The 18,033-nt window shown below is 39.4% G+C and overlaps 1 protein-coding gene across 1 annotated transcript in view; it reads left to right on the plus strand.

Moving 5' to 3' along the window:
- The window catches only part of nlgn4xb (neuroligin 4 X-linked b), a 35,409-nt gene extending 19,711 nt beyond the window's left edge, over positions 1 to 15,698 (plus strand). Inside the window, exons 4-6 of the mRNA XM_051710630.1 lie at positions 2,594 to 2,779; positions 6,965 to 7,754; positions 9,462 to 15,698. Of these exons, the coding sequence (XP_051566590.1) occupies positions 2,594 to 2,779; positions 6,965 to 7,754; positions 9,462 to 10,326 (1,841 nt within the window). The 3' untranslated portion in view covers positions 10,327 to 15,698. The remainder of the gene's footprint in view (positions 1 to 2,593; positions 2,780 to 6,964; positions 7,755 to 9,461) is intronic.
- Positions 15,699 to 18,033: the final 2,335 nt, after the last annotated feature.

The following is an 18,033-nucleotide window of genomic DNA, read 5'->3' on the forward strand; positions in this document are numbered from 1 at the left end:
GGCAGATGAGCGAATACTTTTGGCAATATAGTGTATGTTACATGCCTAACAGATATATCCGATATGAAGAAAGGATAACGTAATGTCTGATGCAACACTATGACTTGATGCAAACACACACAAACAGCAGGTAAACCGTGAAAGAAGCGTAATAGATTTGCGTATCATGTAACGTTAACATTTATTGCACCAATAGAGATTAAATGTCATGGGCAGGCAAATACGATCCATGTTTAAATCAATCAGAGTAATAGAATTAAAACTTTCTATTTTAGGTAGGTTATACACGGGATGTGGTAACCATGAATTCCCTATTCATTCTGGGATAGTGAGAGAGACGGCAGGTGGCTAAAAGGAGGCACGTGCGCTAGTCAAGCTTGTTCACGAGAATTCAGTCGCATTTTCATGCAGGACTGTTTGCGGCAGACACCGCGCAAGATAAAAATGTTTTATATTTTCGCGGCTGCCGCGTGTCATTGACCAACCACAGGTGACTGTAATCAACTTGTTGGTTCCTTTCATAAAAATCGCTCCCTATATTCTGTGACATGTACTTTAAAGAGAATGAATAAACATGTGAGTTTTTTGTTCACAGCCAATGTCTGCCCACCAATCACATTTCTTTAAGCCATTAAGTTATGTAAGAGTTCTATTCGTGGTTAAACAGTTTTATGGAGAAATAAAAAAAATTATGGCGATACAAAAGCAATAGTAACATTAATATCATAATCTGGGAAGAAGGCAACAACATCAAACTTACTTTGGTCAGATGGATGCAAACAGTTTGGAATAATGACACAGGAAGCTGAACTCGACTGCATCCATCCATCCATCCATCCATCCATCATTCCAATCATCCATCCATCCATCCATCATTCCAATCATCCATCCATCATTCCATCCATCTGTCCATCCATCCATCGTTCCATCCATCCATCATTCCATCCATCCAACCATCCATCGTTCATCCATCCATCCATCGTTCCATCCATCCATCCATCCATCCATCCATTCCATCCATCCATCCATCCATCTATCCATCCATTGTTCCATCCATCCATCCATCCATCATTACATCCATCCATCGTTCCATCCATCCATTCATCGTTCCATCCATCCATCATTTCATCTATCCATCCATCCATCCATCATTCCATCCATTCATCCATCGTTCCATCCATCTATCCATCCATCCATCCATTGTTCCATCCATCCATCCATCCATCATTCCATCCGTTCCATCCATCTGTCCATCCATCCATTGTTCCATCCATCCATCTATCATCCATTTTTCCATCCATCCATCCATCATTCCATCCATCCATCCATCCATCATTCCATCCATCCATCCATCTATCATCCATTGTTCCATCCATCCATCTGTCCATCCATCCATTGTTCCATCCATCCATCCATCGTTCCATGCATCCATCCATCGTTCCATCCATCCATCCATCTGTCCATCCATCCATTGTTCCATCCATTCATCCATCCATTTTTCATCCATCCATCCATCCATCGTTCCATCCATCCATCATTCCGTCTATCCATCCATCTATCCATCCATTGTTCCATCCATCCATCATTACATCCATCCATCGTTCCATCCATCCATTCATCGTTCCATCATCCATCGTTTCGTCTATCCATCCGTCCATCGTTCCATCCATCCATCCATCATTCCATCCATCTATCCATCCATCATTCCATCCATCATTCCATCCATCCATTGTTCCATCCATCCATCCATCATTCCATCCATCCATCCATCGTTCCATCCATCCATCCATCCATCCATCCATCCATGAACTCGGTGAACTCGGCAGCATAAACTTTCTTTATTTCAAAGTGCGCTTTCTTTCCCTTCAATCTCACATGCTCCGCTCCGTTTCTGTTGCGAGAAGGCTTGTGTAATATGATACGGTCACACTGGGTATTAATATAGTAATGATAATCAGTTCTTAAATTCCATAATCGATGCATCAGAATTTATTTGATAGATCGATGCATTTTTACACCCCTAATAGCAACTTACCTGAATAATAACACATCCAGTTAAATGACAAACTTTTGAAGGTAACTCTATCGCCCCCTTGAGGACTGAGGGTTGTTCCCACCACAGTAACTCAAGAACACATGCTATGTGTGTTCAACCAGACCGCGCATTGGCAATGCATTGCCCAAGCGTTGAATATGCCTTTGCGCACTTGTGTAAAGTATGTGTAAAGGTACAGTAAGCGATTTCAGCTGTTTTGCTAAGTTCTGCTAGACTTAACCACTGACTTAGACCAGAATGGAATGGAAGAGAATGGAAATAAAGAGCGAAAGTTAGCCATGACTTAGTGAGGGATTGACAATTATACATTTTGTTTATTTTGATATTTTTAATCATCTTTTGAATAGCGATTACTTATAATCTTCTGTTTCTTGTAAGACTAATATGAAACCAACTAATCTGACAAAACATTAAAGAATTCAGAAATCAAATCTTTTGTTAAAACTCACTGATGTTTGTGCTTTTGTTTTCCCACAAAAATGATGTCACTTCTTGACTGGGAGAGAATTTCTTGATTATATATATCTTGTGTTTTAGGGTTCCTCAGTACTGGTGATCAAGCTGCAAAAGGAAATTATGGTCTTCTGGATCAGATCCAGGCTCTCAGATGGGTCAAAGAGAACATTCAGTCATTCAATGGAGATCCACAGAGAGTGACTATATTCGGTTCTGGAGCTGGAGCATCGTGTGTCAGTTTACTCACTCTCTCACACTATTCTGAAGGTAGAAGATTTTACACATGCTGAATTCTGGTTTATATGGAGATATGCTGGTGTCAGTTTAACACTTTTACAAATATATGAGTACTTGACAAATGGATATGAACTTTTTTCAACAGCAATATTTTAGGTTAAAATTTAGACATTTGTATAACGGAAAATTGTATTTTATTATTACACCCTTTTGCTTTCTTGTTTGTTTCAGTGGTCCTGCAGTGTTACAAATTAATTTTTAAAAGTACAAATATCTCATATAGTCATTAAAATGAGGTCAGTTTAGGTATAGGTGAGTTTAGTGTCACACTGCATGAGATTTCAAGGGATTGACACATTGTTTCCAACAGTTAGACTCCACAAAGAACACATCCACACAAATAATTAAAATGTTAACTTATTGTTCACACAGCAGGACTGAATACATGGACATGGAAGTAGCTCCACATAAACAATATATATGTAATTAATAGCAGGAGGTCAATCTGTCCTACCATTAAACTTACAACTTTAGCGACTTATAACAAGGTCTCAAAGGCTTTGTTCACACTGCAGGATTTTTTTTTTTTCTCAAATAAGATTTTTTAGACAGACTGTTCAAACTGCAGGTTGTATGTGGACAGATCATTTTTTGCTGTTCAGACTGCAGTCGCTTTTGCTTGCATGTCTACATTAGTTGCCATCTGTGGCGTAACTTTGATCCCAGTGGCCCAGTGTAAGGCACCAGTTGGGCCCCCGTGCCAATTTGTCGACCGGGGGGTGGTGGGATTGTGATGTGAAGTTGTCGACCTTGTCGAGTTGTGTTTCGCTGTCCTCTTCTGCATATTGTGGCCCCACTTCATCGTATCGCAGCCCACTTTGGCATACCGCAACCCCATTTTGCGGCCGGCCCCACTTTCCTGGTTCACCCGATGGCTAGTCCGCATCTGCTTTCGGGCCTCCATCTCTCCCTGGGCCCCAGTGCGGCTGCACTGCCAGTAGTAACACCACTGTTTGTCATAATAATGATGCAAAGTTGCATATGTTCCCCATGTGCGAATGTTTTGCAGTGGATGTTTTTCATGAGGGCAGTATCAAAATATTAACACACTGTCCCAGACAACGGCTTAAAAAACGAGAGGGGTGGCATATATGCAATGTTTGTTGCTGCAAGGGTTAACAACTGTCCCGATTTAGCCGGGACGTCCTGTATTTTGGCAGAAACTACAATGTCCCATACGGGACGCCTATTGTCCTGTATTTTAGCGGGCAGCGAAACGTCCCATATTAATGGCTTTGTGTCCCGTATTAAAGCATAAAAGGGCCAGATAACGAGACTCATGAAGAGGATCCCCGTACTGTATTGAAGCGCTCAAAATGCTGAAGCATCCCATATTTGCGTGAGACATTAAACTGCGAGACATCGTAGCAGGTGTGTGTTACCGCACCTTAGCGCATCTCTTTGGGTGAGTAAAGCAAATGTCTGTATTATTGTAAAACAAGTTTTCACTGCTTTGGCTGCCCTGTAACAAATACATGACATAATGTGCGTGTTCCATTCAGAAGTGATCATCTGTTCCCCTCATAGACTTTATCTTCCACTGTCAGAGGGCCGAAAGATGTAATAAAACGGTCATTGTAAACTCACTTTTTAAGTCATTTTCTTAATTGAAAATTCTCTTGTAATGTTCCTATAGCGTGAACATCATTATAGGTTTCCCTTCTAAGTGCCCTGTGACGGTATAGAACGCAGTAGCCTATATGTTGTCTTGTCGCCAGGGCTGTAGCTAGTAGGGTGAAAGGTGGGAACGATTCTAGGGGTCCAAAGGTCCAGGGGGGCCTACAACAAATTTTAAATTGTATTTTTTAATAGGTAAGCGGCCCAAGGCAATATGGTGTCAGGGTGCCCAGAATATCTGGCTACGACCCTGCTTGTCGCAAACCCTAATGAAACAATCCATTGCGCACAACAAATGACAAACCTTTTTTATCAGATTCCAAACCACCTTTGAATGTGGTTTGGATCAGGCTTGTAAAAATCTGATTTTTTTCGGCCTGTGTGAACATAGCCAAAGAGATTGCCTAATTAGAAATGCATTGTGTGAGTTGTTCATAGGACTCCAGACAATACTACAGACAAAATAAAAAAAAGTATAAATGTGTGTATAGGTATTTTACATTTAAAAACATTTTTAAAGGAATATTCCAGGTTCAACACAAGTTAATCTCAATCGACAGCATTTGTGGTATAATATTGATTAACAGAAAAATTTATCTTTCTTTTCTTTAAAAAAGCACAAATCTGTGTTCCAGTGAGACACTTACAATGGAAGTCAATGGGGTCAATTTCTGGAGGGTTTAAAGGCAGAAATGTGACGCTTATAATTTTATAAAAGCACTTACATTAATTCTTCTGTTAAAACTGGTGTATTATTTGAGCTGTAAAGTTGTTTAAAGCCCTGTTTGGATGGGATTAGTTTTCCGGACATATGTCTGTAAAGTAATTATTACTGCAGACATCTGTAATATTTACTGTTACTGTCCATTTACACACTGCTGTCACGTGGAACTGACCTATTAGTAAATGCATTGTGCTGATTTTTTTATGCAGGAAATATTCAATCTAATCACATACTGTATCTGGGATTATAAGGTGTGATTGGAATACTTGGCTAAATGCAACAAAACTGGTGGCATTAACGAGCCTAATCCTACATTACACTCTTAAAAATATAGACAATCCGTTCACATTATTTTATTTGTCCCTCCAACATATATGTTCCGAAATGTGGGACTATTTCCAGCACTCACTCTAATCAAATCATAGAAAATGACATGCTTGTTCACCTTTCTAATTATCCAAACCAAAAGTAAACACGCTCGTTTCTTTCTTTTTTACATGGGTAAATAAACACTCGACAACATAAAATGCTCGAGAAAAACATGCATCAGTCCAAACGCAACAGCCAGCGTTATCTGAAGTGGTGAAGCACGTCTTCTCTTGACCAACATCCACTTCAGACACTCGGAGAGCTTGAGAAACAGTGATTTAACTAGCTCAAGGGCCGGAAAGTGCAGATTTAATGGCTTTTTACCAACATTTCAGTTCGCACGGGATTAATGTTGCCAGGGGTTATTTTTACAGGGTGTTTATAGTAGGTAAAACTGTAATATTTACTTGCTCAGAGAACGCAGTCCGGATGAAGTCCTGAAAAATTACAGACATGATTCGCACGGGATTAAAATGAATGAGAAGCTCTGGTAATTATTACGTTACCCCACGTCCCCGTATAAAACGAATCCCATCTGAATAGGGCTTAAATCGTAATTTTTACAATTGTTTTAGGGTTTTAGAGTTTGTCGACATTATGTCGTCATGGCAACAAAGTTGTACAATTGGCTATAACTTTCCACAGATGCTGTTAGTAAGTGATTGTATCACAGTAAAATCATGTTAACACACATATTGTTTATGTCTTGTGTCTATACTTTTGAAACAGTGAGTATTTTAATGTTTACAGATTATTGACCCCATTGACTTCCATTGTAAGTGTCTCACTGGAACACACATTTGTGCTTTTATTAAAGAAAAGGAGGGATGAGTCGAAATGAATTTATGTGGTAATCAACATTATGACACAAATGCTGTCGATTGAGATTAACTTGTATTGAACCCGGAATATTCCTTTTAGTTAAACTAAAAATCTCGACCAGATTTTTTATTTTTTTTTCTAAATAGACCTCCATTACACAGTGACAACATGTTTAAATAGTATTTCTATTCCCACTGTTCATTTTGATATTCATTCGTTTCTGTATTTCAGATGATGAGGACAGTCACAAAAACACAATTTGAATAGTTAACTTTGTTTATGGACAAAATCAGTTCTTTGCAGTCCAGCCAAATGATATACAAGAGAAAAAAGAGAGAAAGAATATCAATGATGTTTTACTTTTGAGGACAGTAACATAACATGTCATGTCAACTGCCCATATACCAAATAATGTTTAACAACTTCTTCCTTACAATATGCAGATATGTGGAAAATATGGACATGAATCAAACTTTACTTAGAGCTTAATTTGACTGTTGGGTGTCAAATAGCTGTGAATTGGCTGTGACTGTCTTAGCTAATCCATATAATACTTAAATCTCAGTTTAAATGTTTTAATTCTCTGTGACACAAACTGTTCTGTCCCTCTTTCTGGGTTCCAGACCTGTTTCAGAAAGCGATCATTCAGAGCGGGACAGCTCTCTCCAGCTGGGCTGTCAACTACCAGCCCGTCAAATACACCCGCATGCTCGCTGAGAAGGTGGGCTGCAATGAAGATGACACGGTTGAGTTGGTGGAGTGCCTCCAGAACAAGAACTATAAAGAGCTCATCGAGCAGAATATCACCCCTGCCAAATACCACATCGCCTTCGGCCCTGTGATCGATGGAGATGTCATTCCAGATGACCCTCAGATCCTCATGGAACAAGGAGAGTTCCTCAACTATGACATCATGCTGGGCGTGAATCACGGCGAGGGGTACAAGTTTGTGGACGGGATCTTAGACAGTGAGGATAGATTAACTAGCAGCGACTTTGAGTTCGCAGTGTCAGAATTCGTCGATCATCTGTACGGTTATCCGGAAGGTAAGGACACGCTGCGAGAAACCATAAAGTTCATGTACACGGACTGGGCGGACAGGGAGAATCCTGAGATGCGACGGAAAACACTGGTTGCACTTTTTACGGATCACCAGTGGGTGGCGCCGGCCGTGGCTACAGCAGACCTGCACGCGCAGTACGGATCACCAACGTACTTTTACGCATTTTATCATCATTGCCAGAGTGAGATGAAGCCCGCCTGGGCCGACTCGGCACATGGAGATGAACTTCCATATGTTTTTGGAATTCCGATGATTGGTCCCACTGATCTCTTCAACTGTAATTTTTCCAAAAATGATGTTATGTTGAGTGCGGTGGTCATGACTTACTGGACTAACTTTGCCAAAACAGGGTGAGTGTCCTATTTATTTTTACAGAGAACATCTAAATAAACTTCAAAAGAATGAAACAGACTTACTGTATAGCTAGGTGAGTAAGCGCCTATAGTACTTGTTAGTTTTCTAAGTATTCTTGCATAATGGGAGTCTATCATGGTGCAAATTACGGGGGCCTGGGGGGGGGGGGTCTTAGACCCCTGAATGCAGACCCCTTGGAAAGCTAATTTGGGCATTCTTGGCGGGTGGGTCCTGTTTGAAATCATGTGATTAAATACGCAGCTCTCTCTCTCTCTCTCTCTCTCTCTCTCTCTCTCTCTCTCTGCCTCTCTCTCTTGCTTGCTTGCTCACTCGCACGGGTGTGTGTGCACGGGACGGAAAGTTTACCATCTCATTTGCACTCTTTATATGGGGGAATTTACTAATCATCGAAGCTGCCCACGGCCACGAGTGCTGATAACTGATTAATCAGATGATAGTTTTAAAAACTGATAAATATAATATATATATATATATATATATATATATATATATATATATATATATATATATATATATATATTATGTAGAGTTGAGTGCGTTAGTTTGCATCCTCGTGTCTCTTGTTTTGTATCGTACCACCCTTCATAAGCTACATAACAGATATTTACATATATACCACAAGACAAAATAAGAACAATTTACACAAATCATCCTGTTCAAAAGTTTACATCGCCTTGGTTCTTAAAGGAATATTCTGGAATATACAAATTGTTGCTCCTTTTGTTTAAAAAAGCACAAATCTGTGTTCCCGTGAGGCACTTACAATGGAAATCAATGGGGGTCAATCTGTAAACATTAAAATACTGTTTCAAAAGTATAAACACAAGACGTAAACAATATGTGTGTTAACATGATTTTACTGTGATAAAATCACTTACTAACCACATCTGTGTAAAGATAGAGACAATTTTACAACTTTGTGGCATGACGATATAATGTCAACAACCCTAAAACCCTAAAACGACTGTAAAAATGACGATTTAAACAACTTTACAGGGACTCTTATTTTGAAATGTCTGTACTCCCGAGTGCTCCTAGTTGAAAACTCACTGACGGCTTGTGAAATCACTGTATGATTCTCTGAGAAAGTGATTCTGATTCAAACTGCTAACCTGATCTAGTGAGTTCAAACCCATTTTGTAAATCTTTTCGGCCGATTCATTAAAAAGATCTGGTTCGAGTCATTTGTTCGCGAATCAGATATTATGGCTCGCGCTGTGTTTGTTATTGCACGCAGCAAGCTCATCTCAACTGAAAGGGTGAAAAGCGACCTAAGACACACTGGAATTACATCTAAAAATGTAATTCAGTAACACAATCGTATATGTATGCACACAAATTGTCCCTGACTGCTGTCAATGTCGACTAGATTTTAAATTATTGTTGGAATTATTTATTTTTTGTTGCATTTGCAACCATTTTAGTCAAAGTCCAGAGCACTGAGCGTGTTAGTGTGCATGTAAATGCATTTATTGACCCAAGTGCACATTAGCAGTTTTGGGATGGTGCCATGTACTGGTGAAGAAATAAGGGAATCATTTTGAATAATTTGGCCAAATGCCATAACGCTGGTCTCTTTAGGTTCTTTAGGACAATACAGACTACAATTATACTAGATGCACACTAAGTTTGCATAGAAGCTTTTTTTTTTTTACTCATGTAAAATATGTTTTGTTTTACAGAGACCCAAATCAACCAGTTCCCCAAGATACAAAATTCATCCACACTAAACCAAATCGCTTTGAGGAGGTGGCATGGTCTAAATACAACCCTAAAGACCAGCTCTACCTGCACATCGGCCTGAAGCCTCGTGTTCGTGACCACTACAGAGCTACCAAGATTGCTTTCTGGTTGGAGCTCGTGCCACACTTGCACAACATCAACGAACTCTTTCAGTATGTTTCAACAACAACCAAAATTCCACCGCAGGACACGACGCCTTTCTCATACACCAAGCGTTTGTCCAAACTCTGGCCTTCCACCACACGCCATCCAGCCATTCCGCCAGCAAACACCAAACAGATGTCGGACCAGCAGAAGACCGAGCATGGCGATGGGACTGTTATCATCGAGGCGAGAGATTACTCGACCGAGTTGAGTGTCACGATTGCCGTTGGCGCTTCTCTGCTCTTCTTGAACATCCTGGCATTCGCCGCACTCTACTACAAGAAAGACAAACACCGCTTGGAGTCCAGTCGGCGACTGAGTCCTCCAAGAAACATTGTTAACGACATTCCTCGTGTCCCAAGTGAGGAACTGATGTCCCTACAGATGAAGCAGCTCGACCACGATCTCGACCATGATCTCGACCACGATTGCGATTCGCTGCAAGGTCATGACATGATTCGCCTAACCTGTCCTCCCGATTACGCGCTTACATTGCGACGTTCTCCTGACGATATCCCGCTCGTGACGCCAAACACCATCACTATGATTCCCAGTTCTTTTGGTGGCATTCAAACATCGTATCACCCCTTTAACGCGTTCGGTAACAGCACCCCGAGTAGCGCGGGCCTCCCACACGGACACTCTACGACGCGAGTATAACTCGGTGCCAGTTACTTCACTCTGCAAGTGAAAGATTATTTACAGGAAAAAGAGCGCACCCAGGTGCTTGAATACAAACACTGAGGGTGTTATTTTGTTACAGACTCTTTTATGAATTAAGTAACATTACACTTATTAACCTGTATAATGTGAACAGTGAATGTAATAACTTTTCGCAACTCATGGGACAGCAACTGAAGCTCAAATGAAACAAGCGTCAGGCATAAAGAGCCCTCAAATATTACTGAATAAACGAAGAAATATAATTTGCATCCTGACTTCCTGATTTAACATGTGAGAAAATTTGTTAAGACAGTCACATGCAAAAGGTTAAAACCTGCATTTATTAGTGATGCACTGAAATGAAAATTCTTGGCTGAAAAACTGAAAATTGTGGACACACTGTAATCCAAAAGATTCAGGTGTCTTGATCACAGTACTGAAGTGATGCTGTACAGTCCCAGTAAAGTATGACAGAGCTACTGTATCTTTCACAACCTAGCACTCAGACCGGCCTGCAAGATGGGTAATTGCACAGTTCAGCAGTAACTTTTGGGCATGTTTGTGCAGTTACCTGATTTGCATAATTCCTTAAGTGAATCAGGTGCTAAAAAACAGACATCACATACAAATAAACTAAGCTTTCAGTGGGTGCAGTTCATTCTAAAGGCCCCGCTTTACTCACGGAGAAGTACTTTTTTGTTCTTCGCTCAAAGCTAAAAAGAAGTTCGAAACAGCTGAGAAATGGTGTACTGTCTGCGAACATTCAGACACCTGCTATGCTGCAGTGGGAGGCATTTAGAGGAGCATTTAACAACCTAGTCTCATAGAATGAATGTTACTATAACTACATTTTTGCAAACTGCCTTTTACGTGCCTCATTCTATGTTTCGCTGCAGTTTACTGGTGAAATTAACACTAGATGCGCTACAACAACTGCGTTTTATTCAGTATCACACAAATCACAAGGACAACCAGTGTTATTTTTTTCACAGTTTTTTGTTTTAGTCTTTTGATGAAAATGTCCTTTAAAAATAGTCAGTTTCGTCATGTCATTGTAACGAGGTAAAAGGTAAAGGAGGAGGCGAGAACCGGCTTAACAACATAAATAATAATTTAATGATTAACTTAAACAAAAAGACAAAAAGACGGGCAGCTGCCCGTAACTCTCTCTCTCTGTCGAACTGCCATCTCTGGTCACCTTTATCCCTCTCAGGCTTGATCAGCCTGATTAGGGGCCGGGTGTGCAGAATCACGGCCCTGCCCCACCCTCCGCCCTGCCACATTCCTACCTCGTCCTCTCAGGCCGGGGAGCCCCTGGCATGACATACCACCCCCCCCCCCCCTTTTCCGGGGGGCGTGCCCCTCCGGCCCCATCTGCCGGCAGGACATCCCCGCCTTCTTGGATCTGGTAGGGGACAAGGGGAGGGAAACAACAACAATAACAAAAAACAAAAAAAGGTGTTACTTATACACCGTAACGGTGATGAGACCAAAATAAAACACAGTACTAAATATTTAAAAAGAGAGGGAAAGGCCAACGCGGAGCGGGAGAGAGAGAGGAGAGGGAGAGGAAAAATAAAACAATAATTTACTCACCAGTTCTCCGATACACTGTAGCCTGGTCCTCGGCCACTCCTCCACCCTCTAGTGGACGACAGCCGCGCCTCCCTAGGTGCATCGGAGGCAGTCCTCCGGCCCCAGGCCGACGGAACGCCCCGCCGCGTTTTCAGTGGAAGGAAGGGGTCTCAATCGCCCCTGGGAGCGGTTCTCCTGCTCCAGGCGGTCGGCCTGGAGCCCCTCCCCACTCGCGGTCAGCGGGCTGCGTTTTAAATGAGTGTTAACGGGTAGAATTCAGACAAAAGAATGATTATAAGAGCCATATCTTACTTCGGGCAGATGTGTGAATGGCTTTTGACTGCAGACGGCTCATGAATGAAGCAGCTTATCAAACAACAGAGTGAGTGGGCACTTAAAAGTATTTGAGTAGATTTGATTTCTTTGCAGACTAATTTAAAAAGAAATCTTGGAAAATGTCTCTACGCGAACAACTGTACAGATGTAGGTAAGTTTGTGCCAGCTCGCACATACTAAGTCTGCTGGATGAGCTCCAGGTCACACCTACAGATGGTGTGTTTACTAAGTTTTCCTGAAAGGTTGCACTGGCGAGCTGTTACAAGCCAACGAAACAAACTCAAAAACACCTTTGTTTTGGGCGGATTTTGTTCTAAATTACGCCACACCGTTCATTCTTTGATTTCGTATGAAGTATGTCGGGGCCTTTAGTGTATTCCTCCCTAAAAGTTCTAAAGCGAGTTTTATTAGTATCACACACAGTGCTAACCAGCAATAGAACCAGTAGCATTGATCACTGGGGTGAATTAAAGGGGTTATCAGTTTCTCCTGATTGTCCTGTTTTTGTATACGTGCCGTAGATACACCTCCAATGAGTGCATCAAACATTGTGCCAACCAAGTTCTTTTTGTGATTTCAAGAAATAATAAGAGCTCAAACTCTTGTGAGGAGCCACAAGCGTACACATCTTACATTTTAAACGAGATCGGGAAGCAATTTAAACAAAATTGTGCCATACACTCGAGAGGGTTTAGAGTTAGTTCACTCAGAGATGAAACTTCTGTCATTATTTACTTTCATGGTGTTCCAAACTGGCATGTTGTTATTTATTTTTTTCAGTGGAACACAAAAGGAGATTTTTTATTTTATTTTATGACTCTTAGAGCAGATCATAGTGACATATGCACAATATTCCCAAGTCGTCAAGCCAAATGATAGCTTAGTGTGAGAAATCAGACCCAAATTTAAGGAATTATTCACGGATAACCTTCCCTTAATTTTCTCTAAAATCCATTGCACTTAGCTGGACGTTCATTGACACTAAAACGGCATTGTTTCTTGAAGGTGTCGCAACCGAACATCTTGTGTTTTACGCCAGAAAATGAAACAAGATCATACAGGAATATGGAATGACATGAAAATGAGAAAATAAAGACATTTTTACGGACTTGTATCAATAGAGCGATTGCCTTCGAACGGCAGTGGTCATACTGTATATTATTTCTCAGCCTGAAGAGTATTATTTTAGTGCATAATGTATATAGCATAGAATCAATGGTAAATGAACATTCTCAGCTTGCAGTATTGCTTTGAATTAATCTGTCTTTTTAGGACTTTTTTCTTGTACAGTTCTGAATGTACGTTTGCCAGCCTGTTTTCAAAACTTTATTTAATAATTTGCTGTATGTGACAGTATGTAATGTAGTCTTTCATTTTCAATCACTTATTCCATAACGCCAAACAAATCTGAGGGAAACCCATAAAAGTTGTTACAATTATATACTGTTTTTCTTCTACTTTTAAGGTGAAGTGTGTAGTTTCTGTACCACTCGCAGCACCAAACAGAATTGCAATCTGTTTGTCCAGGATAAGTGAAGTCAGTGAAGATGGTAAACAACTTCCTGTGAATGTAATCTGTAAACAGGACATTTGCATATTGTTTTCTGTGCCAATACAATATAGTGTTTTTACAACTGTAGTGGTGTTTTTGTTCTTGCCATCCTATTGCATAAAGATTCATATAGTCTTTGAAGAGATTTTTTATTTTATTTTTTCTGGTCTGGTTTATTCATAGTCTAATCTCATTTTTGCATAGCACTATATTTTGCTCTATTGTTGCTTTTTTTTTTGTTGTTGTTTTTTTTTTTTTTTTACGCCCGGATCTATAAACCATTTTGATAAAAAACTGCTTTGAATGACTCAGTAAGTTTACATTATTTATTTATTTATTTATTTATTTATTTTTCAAAACATTTTCAAAACTACTTTAGGGGTTTCTTGCAGTGGAGTGACACAGAAGCTCAGATGGAGTTTTGCATTGTGTGTCCTCCATTTACAAGCGTTTTTTGTCAATCGAGTCCATGCACATCGACAGAAATTGTTGCCGTATCTTTTGGCATAGTAAATATATTATTCAAAACTAAGTCCAATGTGTCAGTTGTCATGTTTATTCTGTTGGTTCATGTTTTTCATTTTGAAAATCTAGTTCTGTTTCATGTCATGTGGCATTTTCATGTTTCCCTCCATGTTCATGTGTCTTGTTTTCATTGGTTTATTGTCTAGTTATCTTGTTCTGTCTTTTCATTGGTTAACTTGTTTGTCTTGTTACCCCTGTCCATGTATTTAAGCCTCATGTTTGCCATTGTCAGGTATTCTGTAATGTATAGGCTTAGCAATGATAGGCAGATGATGACGATGAAGATGAGATGATGTGAAGAACCCAAGTGTAAATTTATTCCAATCATGATATCTAGAAACCCTAACTACAAACGTGAATAAACCATAAACACATGAACTTGACTATAACTTGCCTTGACATAAACTTAACAATCCAACAGTTACATTCACAAACAATACCTGACCATGGACAATGGCAAAAACATGAACCAACAGAATAAACATGACACAGTCCTTGATCTAACAAGTTAATTATGTAAATGTAAATGTTTCAAACTCGCTCTAAATCTGATGCTTCTGTAAATCTTGAGGATTTTTCCCTCATTCTTGACTCTGTATGCAACACCTGTATGATTTTGTTTTGCCTCATTGAAAGGTTTGTTGACGGAAAAATTTTATGGAATTTTTGCTGCTTTTTCTAAAATGAAATAAACTTAGATTTTACTCATCTGCTCCGTCATGTTTATTATTGTTTTATGTTTTTATTATTCTTTAAGAATTAGGGAATTAGCTGATTTGTTTTTAGCAGTAACACATGAACCTTTCAAGACTATAAGTTAGAAGTTATAAGGTCTTTTTTATGATGCTTTGCCCAGTATTTTTACAGTCACGTTCACTATTCTCTGATCTCAAAACCTGTTGTGTTTCACAGAAGAAAGAATGTCATACAGACTTCAAATGACATGAGGGTGAGTAAAAAATGATGAATAAATAATTCATTCAGTATTACTCCTGCGGAGCAGTGTCATTGTTTCAGTTACTTATTTAATTTTAAAAAGGGATTTTCTATTATTTAATGTTGTATTATGTATTTTTGCAAGTTTTCTTCTAAGCAGTGTAACTTCTTTATTACTGAACAAAACCATAAAAACTGACAGGGCATCTGCGTTTTATGTCTGCTTTTCATAAAAAACTTAAGCTGTTTTCATTATTCAACAGAAGCAGAGGTGTGAAACTGATAAAGAAGATACATGTTTTTCATAGCAGTTTTTCTTAATATTCAGCAGTATATGCCAATAAAACTTGTACTTTAGCATTATCCTTGAGCGACCCCGCGTCCACATGTGTGGACGTTGTATTTTGGCTTTGCTATATGCAACGAATCATTTAAATGCATTAAAACTGACTGAATACTGTTCAAAAGACTCTACACTGTTATTTAAGGGTTAAACTCCTGTTGCACCGCATCACAAGACACAACAGCATGATGCTGATTTCCGTGAAGCGCTTCTATGGGCGCAGCGCCAACAAAAGTGCCTCTGGTAAGAACCCTCTTTAAGTTTTTTGATTGAAACCTGTTTGGTTGTAAAGAGTTGCGTCTCTAGTTTCGTCTGATATGCCACTTTAAAAAATCCGTTCATTTTTCTTGCGTCAGCGCCCTGATAAACATGATGTCCACATATGTGGATTTTGGGACATTATTCCCTCAAAAGTTGGAAAAACAAAAACATTTTAGTTATTTTGAATAACTTTCAATGTTAACACATCTGTGGGTCATTTCACTTCATTTTAATATACATATTTTAAATATTTTATTTTGCTATCACTGTACAATACAGTTCTATTCATTAACATTATTAAATGCATTCCTAAATATTCACTGTGCATTAACTTGAGAATAAATGTATTCATTCAAAAACAGAAAAATGTGTCTTTCAGAGGCTTTATATGGAGTTAGGATGAAAATAAGATGCATTTCAAACTGTTCTGAGACCAGTGCAGACAGACAGCACACTGGAGGTTAAGTCATTCACTAAATAGGGAGCAAGGGAGCATCCTATAGCTCTCTATGCAGTTAAGTGCATTCACTCCTAAAATCTGATCAAAAGTTCAGTTTCAGGCTGCAGATGATGTTTGGATCACTCAACATGTTTGACAGACATGTGACAATGATAATCAGTACATAGATTCAGAATTTATAATGCATATTTCTGATGTAATGTCTGTAACATCTCAAAAACATGAATAAACTATTTGATGAAAACAATCTGACTTTCTATAGCTCGGTATTACTTAAAATAGTCCCACTGTCCACATATGTGGACATTAATTTTTAGGAAAACTATCTGCTCTTGAATGTTATTTTTTCTGGTTCTGGTGGTGGCGTAGTGGGCTAAAGCACTGTACTGGTAAGCAGAAGGTTGCCGGTTTGATCCCCACAGCCACCACCATTGTGTCCTTGAGCAAGACACTTAACTCCAGGTTGCTCCGGGGGGGGATTGTCCCACTCCCTGTAATAAGGACACTGTAAGTTGCTTTGGATAAAAGTGCCTGCCAAATGCATAAATGTAAAATGTAAATGTACTAGTTCCAAATCAAAAAGGGAAATGGAAAATGCACACAGCAGTCATGCTCTGCGTCTCAGGAGGATATATATACAGTATATAGTTACAAAGAAGGGCCTGAAAAAAGAATTCCAGAGCCACTGTGGAATAGACAGATATAAAATGTACTTGTACATTGGATATAATTACAGCTTTTAAAGATGGACACTGGGCGATTCCATGAAGATTCTGATTGCCGCTGGACTGTTTTCTGGTTCCTGTCTCCATAAGAAACAATGTAAAAACTTTCGAAATCTACCCACTCGGGTGAGACACTACAAGACGCTCACAGTGACTGTAAATCATCGGCCCTATGAAGCCACATGATTTTTATTTGACAATTTATTACACTAAACTTCACATTATCCGCTAAAACATACGCCGATGCAGGTGAAAACACTGGAGACTGGAAAACGAAAACAGGCTTCCGTTATGGTGGAACACTTCCACGTTCAGGAAAAAGGTGGATAGCAAACGCCATTTCCTCAGTGACATTATCCTCCAGGACCCAGGAAGTGACATCATTTTGGAAGGAAAACAACAGCACAAACATCAGTATTACGTAGTGATGGATTTGATGAAGTCTGTGATGTTTTACTCTATTAGTTTTTAACAATAATGTACGTTTAATTGCAAAACATTTTTGGGTTGTGACTTGTAATTTAAAAATCACTGCCATAAAGGAGCAACCTTAAACCCCAATTCAAACACCATTTAAAGAATATAAAACCTCTCATATGAGCAGGTGTTATGGACGCTGTCTTTCTGCAGTGCTCATACTGCTGAATTTTGCATTACAGAAATCTGCCAGGCTTTTTTGGAAAGACCAGACTAGAGCATTGCAGTGGTCCAGTGTGTTTATCATAAAGGTACAAGCATCAATCTTTCAAAGTCTGCTTCACAGAGGAAATATTGTACTTTTCTTAAAGGGATAGTTCACACAAAAATGAAAATTCTCTCATCATTTATTCTCCCTCATTCCATCTCAGACGTGTATGACTTTCTGTCTTCTGCAGAACACAAATGAAAATTTTTAGAAGAATATTTCAGCTCTGTAGGTTCATACAATGCAAGTGAATGGTGATCAGAACTTTGAAGCTCCAAAAAGCACATAAAGGCAGCATCAAAGTAA

The sequence above is a fragment of the Myxocyprinus asiaticus genome, chromosome 11, assembly GCF_019703515.2.
Source record: "Myxocyprinus asiaticus isolate MX2 ecotype Aquarium Trade chromosome 11, UBuf_Myxa_2, whole genome shotgun sequence".
Taxonomy (NCBI): Eukaryota; Metazoa; Chordata; class Actinopteri; order Cypriniformes; family Catostomidae; genus Myxocyprinus; species Myxocyprinus asiaticus.